This window comes from Myotis brandtii, unplaced genomic scaffold, assembly GCF_000412655.1.
Source record: "Myotis brandtii unplaced genomic scaffold, ASM41265v1 scaffold496, whole genome shotgun sequence".
NCBI lineage: Eukaryota > Metazoa > Chordata > Mammalia > Chiroptera > Vespertilionidae > Myotis > Myotis brandtii.
Window position 1 is genome coordinate 1,103,979 of NW_005368921.1, and position 12,444 is coordinate 1,116,422.

The 12,444-nt window shown below is 55.7% G+C and overlaps 1 protein-coding gene across 1 annotated transcript in view; it reads left to right on the forward strand.

Moving 5' to 3' along the window:
* LOC102243387 (inner centromere protein-like) overlaps positions 1-12,436 on the forward strand; it is a 51,619-nt gene extending 39,183 nt beyond the window's left edge. Inside the window, 12 exon segments of the mRNA XM_014548147.1 lie at positions 778-829; positions 1,247-1,293; positions 1,295-1,366; positions 1,450-1,583; positions 5,752-5,861; positions 5,934-6,051; positions 6,438-6,548; positions 7,385-7,497; positions 9,249-9,324; positions 9,517-9,609; positions 10,976-11,126; positions 12,101-12,436. Of these exon segments, the coding sequence (XP_014403633.1) occupies positions 778-829; positions 1,247-1,293; positions 1,295-1,366; positions 1,450-1,583; positions 5,752-5,861; positions 5,934-6,051; positions 6,438-6,548; positions 7,385-7,497; positions 9,249-9,324; positions 9,517-9,609; positions 10,976-11,126; positions 12,101-12,312 (1,289 nt within the window). The 3' untranslated portion in view covers positions 12,313-12,436.
* The last annotated feature ends 8 nt before the right edge of the window (positions 12,437-12,444 follow it).

The window sequence follows — 12,444 nt, forward strand, 5'->3', positions numbered from 1 at the left end:
GCAGGCCTGGACTCCACCCCAGGGGGCAGCAGGAGGAGCTGTGTGCTGGCCTCTTGTTTTGTCCTTGCCGCTGGCTCACTTCTCACCTTTGTGGGTCCCTGTCTATAGAGAACAGAGTGCCACAGGCTCTGGGCTCTGGCATCCCCAGTCTGCCACAGGTGCCTGGGGTCCAGCTCACATCTCCCTGGTGGGAAGAGCACTGTAGTTTCGAGGTCTTGAACTCAGCTTCCCCCGTGACCCCGGGTCAGGGACAATGGCATGCCAGCCCCACAGCTCCCTGGGGGGCTGCAAGGACCCTTTGGCATAAAGGACGGGGGAAGGATCAGTGCTTGTCCTGGCCATGAAACAAAATGGACTGACTGCCCCCCCCCCATGGGGACCCTGCATAGGAACCCTCCCCTCTTGTCACTCGGCTCCAGCTGAGAGGGCCAGGAGGTGGGCTTTGGGAGCTCGTCAGTGGGTCTGTTAGAGCAGGCACCTTCCACAGGCTTCTGCTCCTGAAAGGCACCCCAGCTCTGTTAGAGGTGGCAGGTCCTGGTTTGTCCTGTAGTTCTCCTTACAGAGGCCGGGCTGGGGGGTGAGCAGTCCATGGCCGGGGGTTGCGTGCTGGCTCTGGGTGTCCACAGATCTACCCAGGCCAGTGAGGCTAAGGCTGATGCTTCTGCCACTGGTCACCCTGGGGTCTGCCAGGAGAGAGCCCTGCCCAGCTGCCAAAAGTGGGCCCCTTCCGACCCTCCATGCTGTCACTGCTCCCTCACTGAATCGCTCTCTTCACAGAGGCCAAGATCCATCAAACAGATGGCCCCGAGGAGCCACCGCAGAGTATCAGGTTTGTATCTGGGAAGGGGTGTGGGCCACTATTCCGAGGGGCCCAGAGGGGCATGAACCTCGAGTCCTCTTGGGGAGGCTGGGCGTGTGGTCAGGGGCCTGGTGCTCTGACCTAATGAAGGAGGCAGCCTGATGCTGGGGAACGAGCCTGGCCTGGGAGGAAGCGACCAGATCCTAGACTCCATCCTCCTGTGTCCTCCTGGCCATGTGACCTTGGACCGGCCCCTTCCCTTTGTCTGCCTGGGCAGTGGAGGGTCAGTCAGGGAGACCCCACCTCCGCAGTGTAGAGTCCTATGGGCTGGTCCCAGTTTTCTTCATAGTGGTGAACTTTTATGGGGTGTGGCTAGGGTTCTGGAGGGCGCCCCCCCCTGCCCCCCCGGGGTCAGCCCCGTGGTGCTGCTGCCTCCCGCACCTGTAGGAGGAAGCAGAGCTGCAGAAGGAGGCTCAACAACAAGGAAGCTGTGAGTGAGTGAGCTGGACGGGGAGCTGCAGCTCCCCCGGAGCAAGACCCCTTCCCCGCCCTGTCCAGCCAGCAAGGTGAGTGGGCGTCAGCCTGCCCTCAGGGCCTCTGCCCCGCCCCTGAGTCCCGCCCCTGGTCCTGACCCTGGTCCCGTCTGCTGTTGGTACAGCCTGTCCGGACCTTCCTGCACACCATGCAGAGGAACCAGATGCTCATGACCCCGACCTCGGCCTCCCGCAGCCGTGTCATCAAATCCTTCGTTAAGCGGAACACTCCCCTGCGTGTGGACCCTAAGGTGAGGGAGCCCGTGCCCCAGGCTGAGCTCTGCTAGGGTGGGGCTGCATGGCTGCAGGCGCCTGGATGGCCCCTAGGCTGCTGGGAGCAGCGTGGGTCTGCGCTAAGGCAGGTGACCTGGCTCTGGTCAAGGGCCTGCTCAGGCCTCTTCGGCCATGGGCTGCCTCGACATGTGGGGAATGACTTGACCTCTTGGGTTCTGTACTGTGGCCTAGAGGCTTGGCCATCTCAGTGTGACCCCTGGGCTGGGAAGTTGAAGAATTGGCTTAGCAGGCCCACTCCCTGACCACCCATCCCACACCCCAGTGCCCTGAGGGTTTGGGTGTAGGACATACTTGTGATATCTTCACACTCGTTGGGGATGAGCCACCTCCATCCGTCCTGCCCGGCCCTGGGCTTCCTCTCAGGGTCTGAGCTGAGATTTATTGGGCCGCACACCTGAGCTACCACCCTGAGGGGAGGGCGGAGCAATGGGTGCTTGAAGGTCAGACAGGTGACTGCGGGTGGAACTGTCAGCAGGGGCCTCTGAAAAGGAGGCCACAGAAGCTGTTCTCTTCCCGGACACCTCAGAGCTGGGCTGGGCCACCCGCCGTGAGCAAGGAGCCACAGAGAGCTGGGATCTGCTGGCCCGAGTCCTGGCTCTCGGGCTCTGAGTTGCAAAGCTGCAGCCGCTTCATTTCTAAGTTCCCCCTGGTGCCTCGAAGGGCCTCCTGCAAGGACTCTGCCCCCACCCAGGGCCTCAGCAGTACTGCCGTGTGGCTGGCAGGTCAAGGTGCTTCTGAGCAGTTGGGCAGGTGGACCCTGAACTGGCCTCTCCTGCAAGAGGCTGGTCTCTGGGCAGCCGTGGCGACGGCTTACCTCCCAATATGCCAGCAAGTGGGTAGGGAGCCCTTAATACCTGTTTCTCTGCCAGGCCCCTACTAGGCACCAAGCCCACAGCAGTGAACCAGGCTCAGACTGTTCATCCTACAGGGAACTCCTGTGCCTAATCCAGACTGCGTGGGGCCTTGCAGGGCGCATGGGATGGCTGAGAGGTCTAGGAAGCTGCCTTTTCCTGCTTTAGGGAGCCCAGGTCCCTGCCCAGGGCATCTGGTGAGGGTAGGACAGTCCTCAGGAGACCAGGGGTCCTCACTAGGTCACAAGGGACTAATTTTCTAATCTCTGGGCATAAGTTTCCTTGGCTCCTCACAGAGACTGGATGAACCAGGGAGGAAGGGGTCCAGCATCCAGCACCGGGCTTGGCAGGAAGGGAGAGTGCTGGGCTGAAGCCCCTGGAGGCAGAAGGGGCAGACGCTTGATTTTCCTCCCGCCTTCTGCTTTGGCTGTGACGGTGGCCTCTGGGGAGCAGGGACCATCCAGCCCTCCTCCAAGGGTTGGGGCAGAGAAGTACGTTCTAGGATACGAACAACTCTTGTCTTCTACAAAATTCACAGTGCAACAGGATGCATCATCGGCCCTGTGCTGGGAAATTTTAGCTCTCAAGTTTTGAGACAAAAACCTGTTTTGCTGAACCCTGTCGAAAGCAGGAGTCTGTTGGGCTCTTAGGGCAGGAAGAGATGGTGGTGGGCACCCTCTGGGCCGCCTGGTTTGCTTCCAAGGTGGTTTCCTCACAGAAGAGCAGGTGGGTGTGATGGTTCGAGGACCAGCCTCCTGCTGGTCTTCTCTGGGTCTGGCCATTGGAGAATGAGAGCCAGCCAAGGGCCACCTAATCCCTCCCTGTGGGGGCCTCCCAAAGGCCAGTTCCTCCAGGTCCTTCCTCTACCCTGCTCAGCCTCTGTGACGCATGGTCATCTCTCTTTCCTTCTATTTCTTTCTCCATCTTAAAGAAAAAAAATACTTTTATGTTAAAAATTATACAGTGAAGTTTTTTTTTTAAATTGATTTTTTACAGAGAGGAAGGGAGAGGGATAGAGAGTTAGGAACATCGATGAGAGAGAAACATCGATCAGCTGCCTCCTGCACAACCCCTACTGGGGATGTGCCGACAACCAAGGCACATGCCCTTGACCGGAATCGAACCTGGGACCCTTCAGTCCGCAGGCCGATGCTCCATCCACTGAACCAAACCAGTTAGGGCTGTGAAGTTTATGTTGAAAATTATACAGTAAAATCTATATTTTGCAAATATTTGAGCATTTTTTAGTATTCCATTTTAATTTGTCTGTTGTGATCTTGACTATCTCATTTTGCAGTCTTGTACTGGTTGCATTACATACTTAATGTTCACAGCCACTTTAGAATTGATAATCAGTTCGACTGTAATATAGAAATCTTACTGCTCTCCCCACTGTGTGCCATTCTTCTCTTACATGTTACATCTTCGTACATGGACTACCCTGTGAGACAGTGTTATACAGTGGGGCCTTGACTTACGAGTGTCCCGACTAACGAGTTTTTCGATATACGAGCCGTCTCTCGGCCGATTTTTTGCTTTGAGTTGCGAGCTAAAATTCGGGTTACGAGCCAGCTTCAGATACCCCACCGCTAGTTGGCGCAGCAAACGTCACAGTGAACGCCACAACATCAGCCCAGCATCACGTGTCTCACTCGTTCACTTTTTGATTTGACATACGAGTAATTTGAGTTACGAGCTCTGTCACGGAACGAATTAAACTCGTAAGTCAAGGCCCCACTGTAATTTCTTCTTTCAACTGTCAAACACTGTAAAGAACTCTAGAGGAAAAAAATAGTCTAGCGATATTTACCCAGATATTTATCGTTTTTCTTTTTCTTTCATTCTTGATGTTTCACGTGTCCTTCTGGTATCATTTCTTTTTTTGTCTGGAGAACTTGCTGTAGCAATTCTTTGAGAAGGAGTCTGCTGGCAACAAATTCTCTACTTTTTCTTTATTTGAGAAGGTCTCACTTCACTTCTGGAGGACATTGTCACTGGTCTCACTTCACTTCTAAAGGATAATGTCATTGAATACAGATGGAGTTCTTGGTTAACAGTTCTTTCCTTCCAGCACTTTCCAATGTCGTGCCACTTCCTTCTGGCACCCATTGTTTCTGAGGAGAAGTTTTCAGTCGTTCAAATCATTGTCCCACCCCCACCCCCTTTTGTGGCTGCTTTTGAGAATTTTCCCCTTTGTAGTGAGTTTGCAGCTGTGTGGTTATGATGTGGCTAGACATGGGTTTCCTTACATTTATCCTGCTACGTGAGTTTTGATGAATCTGTGAATTTATAGCTTTTACCCAAATTGGAGTGTTTCCAAGCCATTACTTTTCCACATTTTCCCCCTGCATTGAACTCTCCTCATTGTGGAATGATGGCACAAGTGATAGACTCTTGGGTGTCATCTCACAGTTGCCTCAGGCTCTATTAATTTTTCTTCCATATGTTTTCTCTGTGTTCAGATTGGATACATGTTACTAATTTATCTTCATGTTTGACTGACGTCTGTCTTCTCCATCTGCTCTTGGACCCATCCACGGAATTTCTTTCAGTTTTTAATTATTAGTTCTGAAATTTCCATTTTGTTCTTCTTTGGATCTACTTGCTGAGATTTTCTGTTTTCCCAGTTGTCTTAAGAATGTTTGTGATTCCTTGTTAAAGCACACACACAGCGTAAAAAAGTTACAAAGCACAGAATAAATTCCCAATCTCGTTCTTCATTCTCCTTTTAAATGCACTTGAACATAGTTATCCTCAGAGCATACATCCAATTTTGAACCTATTTTTTGTGGAGCCCTCAATTTGGCAGGGCTAAGTCGAAGGCACTGGTGACGCAGGCCCTTGGGAGGCCTTAGGGCAGTGGTTCTCAACCTTCTGGCCCTTTAAATACAGTTCCTCATGTTGTGAACCAACCATAAAATTATTTTCGTTGCTACTTCATAACTGTAATGTTGTTACTATTATGAATCGTAATGTAAATATCTGATATGCAGGATGGTCTTAGGCGACCCCTGTGAAAGGGTCGTTCGACCGCCAAAGGGGTCGTGACCCACAGGTTGAGAACCGCTGCCTTAGGGTCCCTGAGAAGCAAGATGGAAGGACAGGCCTCAGTCTGGGTGGCAATGGAGGGTGTTTGGGGGCCACTCTGCCCTCAGAAGCAGTCTGATGCTTCTGCCCATCTGGCTGGAGGCTGTGGGCCTGGGGGGTTGTCCTGGGCCAGCTATGCCCCTGGCCCAGCACTGGGCTGGCCTTGCTCACACCCCCTCCCACCCAGGAGAAGGAGCAGCAGCGCCTGGAGAACCTGCGGCGGAAGGAGGAGGCAGAGCAGCTCCGCAGGCTGAAGGTGGAGGAGGACAAGCGGCGGCGGCTGGAGGAGTTGAAGCTGTAAGTGGCGCAGCTCCCAGCCCCTGTGCAGCCAGGACGCGCTGGGCCCCCCTGATGGCCCTGTGCTCACAGGAAGCGGGAGGAGCGCCTGCGCAAGGTGCTGCAGGCCCGGGAGCGGGCCGAGCAAATGAGGGAGGAGAAGATAAAGCAGATGGAGCAGAGGATTGCTCCGCAGGAGAAGAACGAGAAGGTGAGAGCCGCGGGCGGTGGGCGTCCAGGTGTCAGTGGGCTGATCCCTGCTGGGGCCCAAGCAGGTCAAACTTGGTGGCCCGAGGATTAGAACTGGACCCCTCAGGAAGTTAGGGGTTTGACGCCCTGGACCCCTCTCGTCTCCATCCAGGCCCTGGAGTTTGTTCTGAGCCCCGCTGAGGGTGGGAGGTCTAAGCAGCAGCCCTCAGCGAGTGGGTGGGCTCTTCTCCCGGCAGGACAGGCACCCGGGTGCCCGTCCCCTGGGCTGTGAGGAACAAGCGGGTTTGCAGGGGCACGGGTGCCTGTCACAGTTCTGGGACCCGCGCTGTAGGGTTGAGTGTGAGTGAGGAGGCTGCTCTAATGGGCATGTAGGGATGGGCTCTGCAGGCCAAGGAGGAGCGATTGGCTGAGGAGAAGGCCAAGAAAATGGCAGCAGCCAAGAAGATGGAGGTGCGCAGGAAGCAGGAGGCGGCCCGGAGGCTCAGGTGTCTGCAACAGGTGCGAATGCAGGTGGCGGGTTGGGCATCGAGGCGGAGGCGGGGCAGGATGGGCGCTGCCTCAGCCCCTGAGGACTGCTGGGCATACCCCACTTTGTTGGCTTAATTCTGGTGGGTCTTGTGGCGTCCAGCCCTGAGGAGGTCCCACAAATGCCTTGGAGATGGGCTGTTTCTGTAGAGAGGGCACTTTGAGGGTCAGGCACATGGACTCGAAGCCAGACTTCCAATCTCAGCTCTCGCTCTTTTATTAGCTGTGTGACCCCACACAGGCTACTTGACCTCTCTGTGCTTTGGTTCCTTCAGGTAGCAGTGGTATCTACCGGAGAGGGCTGTTGTGAGGGTGAGATGTTCTACCTAGAAGAGTAGGGACCTACCTCTTCCTTGGAGCTGTCCATCTCATGACCCTAGGGAACACAGATCTGTCTTTGGGGTTATGACACTGATGGCTGAATTGGTTGAGTATTTACTCCGTGCCAGGCGCTGTTCTAGGTATGTGTATAAACTCGGCAACTCTGTGAGGTGTAGGTATTACTGTTTTTGTCCCCATTTGCTCGATGAGGAAACCAAGGGCTTAAATGATAGCCCAGTGTCACAGCAAGTGCGTCTGGCTCCAGTCTGTGCCCTTAAATCTGCTGCAGCAGCAAAAGAAGCTGTCACAAGGTGCCTTTTCAGGCTGGGTGGTGATCTGTGGCTCTTGGCGTGGGGCGACCCTGGCTCTGCCCCTGACGATCTCGGATGCCTCCTGTCAACCACCCCTCCCTTCTTCCCAGACCTCTGGCACCTCTCCAGCCCAGCCCGGGCCTGGCCTGAGGCCCTCACTTTGCTCTGTGTTCACAGGAGGAGGAAGAGGATGAGCAGGAGCGTCTGCTGAAGGCGGCTGAGGCCAGGAGGCTGGCCGAGCAGCGGGAACAGGAACAGCGGAGGGAGCAGGAACGGCTCCAGGCTGAGAGGTGAGGGAGCCCCGAGGGCCAGGCTGGTGGGCCAGCCCCTGGGGGCCAAGGCGATGTCCAGCCACATGTGTTTGTGTGGAGGAGAGACGGAGCAGTCCTCTAGAGCAGTTCCCCCTTCCCTTGGGCTTTGCAAAAGAGGATCACACTTCCCTCGGCTCAGCACCCAGAGGTCTGCAGCAGGCAGAGCCTGAATGTGGCGTTGGCTCTGGGAGATGGAAGACGTAATGGGCGGGGTCACTTGGGACTCTCTTAGTGCTACCTCCAGCCAGTGTGCTGCCCCCTTTGTTCCATTTTGTCCTCAGCTGACATGGCGGGGCAGCGGGGTGCTCAACAGGCCCCCCATGGGCATTTGAGCAGGAGTTCTTTGGCTGCATTGCAGACCCTCCCCACTAAACATGCCTCCTCTGTGGTGAAGAGAACCCAGACCTCCCGCCCCCATCGCTTCCAACTGCCTCCCTTGGTATCCATGGCAGCAGAGCCTGGGTCTGCCGCTCTCAGAGGCAGAGGTCTCTGCAGCGGGTTCTGTGAGGCTTATTCTGGGGCCCACCCTGTGCTCGGCTGTGCCAGATCTTGGGGATGCCAAAGAGGACAAGCCACAGTCTCTGTTGGCCAGGAGAGGTGGGATCTGCGCCTGTGATGAAGAGAACTGTGCCCATGTGTGTGTACAGAGAGGTGGGACTACCCAAACAGGCCTAGAATACCCAGCTGCCTCCCCTGCCTCCACCGCCTGAGAAACAGCAGGCAACACGTCCCTGCCAGTCTTCAGGTGGCTTTGGGCCCAGTGGGGAGTGGGGGGTGGAAGCCATGGGGCTGAACTGCATGGGGACCATCTCCCTGTGCTTTTTTTTAAAATTTATTGATTTTATAGAGAGAAACATTGATTAGTTGTTCCACTTATTTATGCACTCATTGGCTGATTCTTGTATGTGCCCAGACCTGGGATCAAACCCGCGACCCTGGTGTATCGGGACGATGCTCTAACCATTTGAGATACCTGGTCAGGGCTCCCTGTGCTTCTTGACTGACACAAAAGGGTCCTGGTCCTATGGCAGAATCGGAGACAGGAGTCTGGGCGGGGGACAAAGGGCGGTGGGTGGCAGTTGATGTTGTTTTAGAATTGCATGTGTGCCGCCCAATGCCAGGGTCTTCATGGGGGTGACGGTGCGATGGTCGTAATGGTTGGCAGCTTAGGGGTTACTGAGCTACACGCTCTACACATGTTTCTTGTCGAATCCTCACTTGAATGCCCTGTGGCATAGGAACCAGCAGCTCCACTTCCAGAGTGGGGGCAGGTGCAAGGAGGTTAAATGCCTTAAGTCACAAACTAGTAAGTGGAGGTGGCTCCAAAGCCCAAAAACAGCCCAGCTCTGCTTCACGCCAGGCTTGGAGCCCAAGGTCCACCCTGTGGGCCAGGCCGATCCGAGGTCACTCAGGTTTTCTCATCTGATTCTCGTGGTGACGGGAGGAAAGGTGTTAGGATCCCCATTGTACAGCAAAGGCAGAAGCTCAGCCCTAAGTCAAGTGGAAGCGTGGGGCCAGATTTGGTGGATCCAAAGCTGAGAGCTCCCTGCCCCCAGCTGGGCGCTTTCCAGCCCTTGGGACACAGGTGCAGCTGTGGGCTCTTGGCTGCTGTGCCCATTCTGCCATTCTGTCTTCTACTGCCAGTGCCATGAGCCCGGCTTCCCTGGAAGGGATGGGAACTGAGCCAGGCCCCAGCTTCCCACCATGACGGGCCCTTGCTTGGTCCTCAGGGAGCTGCAGGAGAGGGAGAAGGCCCTGCGGCTGCAAAAGGAGAGGCTGCAGCGGGAACTGGAGGAGAAGAAAAAGGTACAGGGGAGTCGGGGGTGGGTGGTGGGTGGTGGGGCTCGCTCGGGGTCTGTGCTGAGCTTTGGGCTGGGGAGCCCTGATCTGGTGGCTCCTGGGGCGGGAGCTGCCTTGCTTGGCCATGCGGGTTTTGCCTGGGGATTGGGGAGAGCACATTCCCATGGCCCATAACCCCTGGCTGGCCACTGGTCCCAGGAAAAGCAGCAGCGCCTACAGGAGGAGCAGGAGAAGAAAGCCAAGGAGGCTACAGCGGCCAGCAAAGGCCCGAACACGACCATGGACGTGCAGGTGAGGCCAGGCACCAGAGCAGAGAGGAGCCCCCAGCTCTGATTATTCTCTGCCCAAAGCTGGAGGCCAGTTCACGTCTGAGGACCATGAGAAAGAGGAAGGACGCAGGCGGCCCAGGAGTTTCTACTCTTCTGGATACGTGTGTTCTTTCCTATTCTCAAAATAGAATTTGTTTTAAAAACAAACAAACTAAACTTTATAAAAGAGTAAACTCTGAGTTCAGTGTACATCTCTCTATATTGTTACATGTGTGAACATTGTACATGTTCTAAGTGGACACAGGCTCTACATACAGGCTATCCAGTCTGCTCAGGCTGCTTTAACAAAGTACCATAGACCAGGTGGCTTAAGCAAACATTTATTTGAGACTGGGATTCAGTGTCTATTAGGGGCCGTCTTGCTGGTTCACAGCCGGCTGTCTTCTCGCTGTGCCCTCGCTTGCATCCGGGAAGGGGAGGCGGAGCTCTCCGGAGTCTCTGTTTGAAGGGCACTGATCGAATTCCTGAGGGCTCCACCCTCGTGACCTAAGCACCTCCCAAGGCCCCACCTCCTAATACCATCATGTGGAGAGAGAGGATTTAACAGGAATTTGGGGGGGACACAAGCATTTACTCTCATACATACCATTTGGCAGCTTGATACTTTTTTCTCCCCTGTTGCTGTTTTTATATTGTACACATCTACTTCAGCACTTGTAAATCTCTCATTTTTGACTGTTGTGTACCAGCTAGTTGTATCAGAATTTCTTTAACCAGCGCCTGTTGACAAGCATTTAGGTGACTTCCAGTTTAATGCTTTACAAACAAAACGTATTATGAGGGTTTTCAGTGCAGCATAGGTGAAGGTTGGAAAGTGGGAAGTTAGCCAAACGTTCACCCTAGATCAGCGGTTCTCAACCTGTGGGTCGCGACCCCTTTGGCGGTCGAACGACCCTTTCACAGGGGTCGCCTAAGACCATCCTGCGTATCAGATATTTACATTACGATTCATAACAGTAGCAACATTACAGTGATGAAGTAGCAACGAAAATAATTTTATGGTTGGGTCACAACATGAGGAACTGTATTTAAAGGGCCAGAAGGTTGAGAACCACTGCCCTAGATGGACGTTTCAAATCATGAGGTTCCCAGTGGAGTCCCGGGAGCTGTTGACAGGAGACGCTGACGTGGAAGTAAGTACAGTTGCAACTTATTTTAACACGAAAAAGGAAGAGTCAGGGCTGTGTGTGTGGTGTGACTTTTAAAGTGACCCTGAGCCTTTTGATTTTTCCTGTGAAAGGAGGGGAGGTGGCCGGGCCCCCTCTCCTCGGGGGTGGGAGTTGCAGGAGCGGGGAAGGGGGAGCTGACGCCCTTGTTTATTTTTCCAGTCTCCAGCCTGTACGTCATATCAAATGACGCCGCAGGGGCCCAGGGCTCCCCCCAAGATCAACCTGGACAACTACGGGATGGATCTGAACAGCGATGACTCCACTGATGACGAGTCCCATCCCCGGAAGCCCGTCCCCTCCTGGGCCACAGGTGAGCAGGGCCCGGAGCTCTGGGTCCTGGGTCCTCACTTGGGACTTCTGGGGCCCTGGAGGAAGCGGCTTGGCCGATGCGGGTGTTGGGAGGCTGTGGTGCTCAGGGGCTAGAAACCTGACGTGTTGGCCTGGCAAGCCTGCACCCGGCCTTGGGACGTGCTCAGGGAAGAGTGGGCCTGTCCAGTGGGCTCACCTTTGGAGCACATGTTGGACGCCTTTGTTCCCAACAGATGCATTAAATAGGGGCTGGCTATGGGCACCTGGTGCTGGGTGTTCCGGCTGGGTCCTAGGCCCCTCCTTGCAGTCCTGCCCAGCAGGCCGGATGAGACGTGGGCCTAAATGAGCAGCATGGGGTGGGAACGGAGCTAAGAGAGGTGATGGGGTTCAGCAGTGCACTGAGCGAGCGCTGGGAGTTCCAGCCGGGGAGGCAGGAAAGCCCCGAGGTGGGGGCGGGCACTTGAGCAGGATTTGAGCCTGCAGTTTAAAGACCCCAGTGTTTAAACAGGAGTGTGGGTGAGCGACTGCGGCCTCAGGCCTGGGTGTGAAGCCTGCGGCAGTGGAGTGGGGGCCGTGCATACAGTGGTGCTCTGCAGAGATTGCAGGCCTGGGGGTCAGGGCGGCTGCAGCCTCCCTCCCCAGGGGTCAGCGCTCTACAGAAGACAACTTGCTCTTGTTGGTGCCACCTCATCTGAACCACACAGTAACCAGGATCTGACTCAGGTCACTTGGGAGGTGTCCATTAGCAGGGGTCATTGTAGCCAGGAAGCCAGAGGACTGGCAAAGCCACCTAATTCTAGTTGGCAGGAGGAACGTGCAGTGAGAGCATGATCGGTGTTTGGAGGAGCGGGGCTCAGAGGAGCTGGCCTGGCAGGAGGGTGGGGCATGCTGGTGTGCAGAGGCTGATAAAGGCTCTGGGTGGGGCAGGGGCATGGGGATCCCCAAGGCAGTGACCCGGCCCTGTGTTCCCTGCAGGCACCCAGCTCAGCCAGGCCATCCTCCACCAGTACTGCCACCCCCCGAACCTGCCAGAGCTCTTCGGCACCATTCGCCAGCTTGACCTGGAGGACATCTTCAAGAAGAGCAAGCCTCGCTACCACAAGCGCACCAGCTCCGCCGTCTGGAACTCGCCGCCCCTGCAGGGTGGCAGGGTCCCCAGCAGTCTGACCTGCAGCCTGAAGTACTGAGGCAGGCCTGCCAGCCTTCTCTCCCATCTGTGTCTGGCTGTCCATCCCCCCCTGGGTCTCGTGCCCTCCCCCCTTGCGTTCTGTCCCTGAGGGTTGTTCTGTAAATGCTCTGGTGCCAGGCCCCCCCCCCCC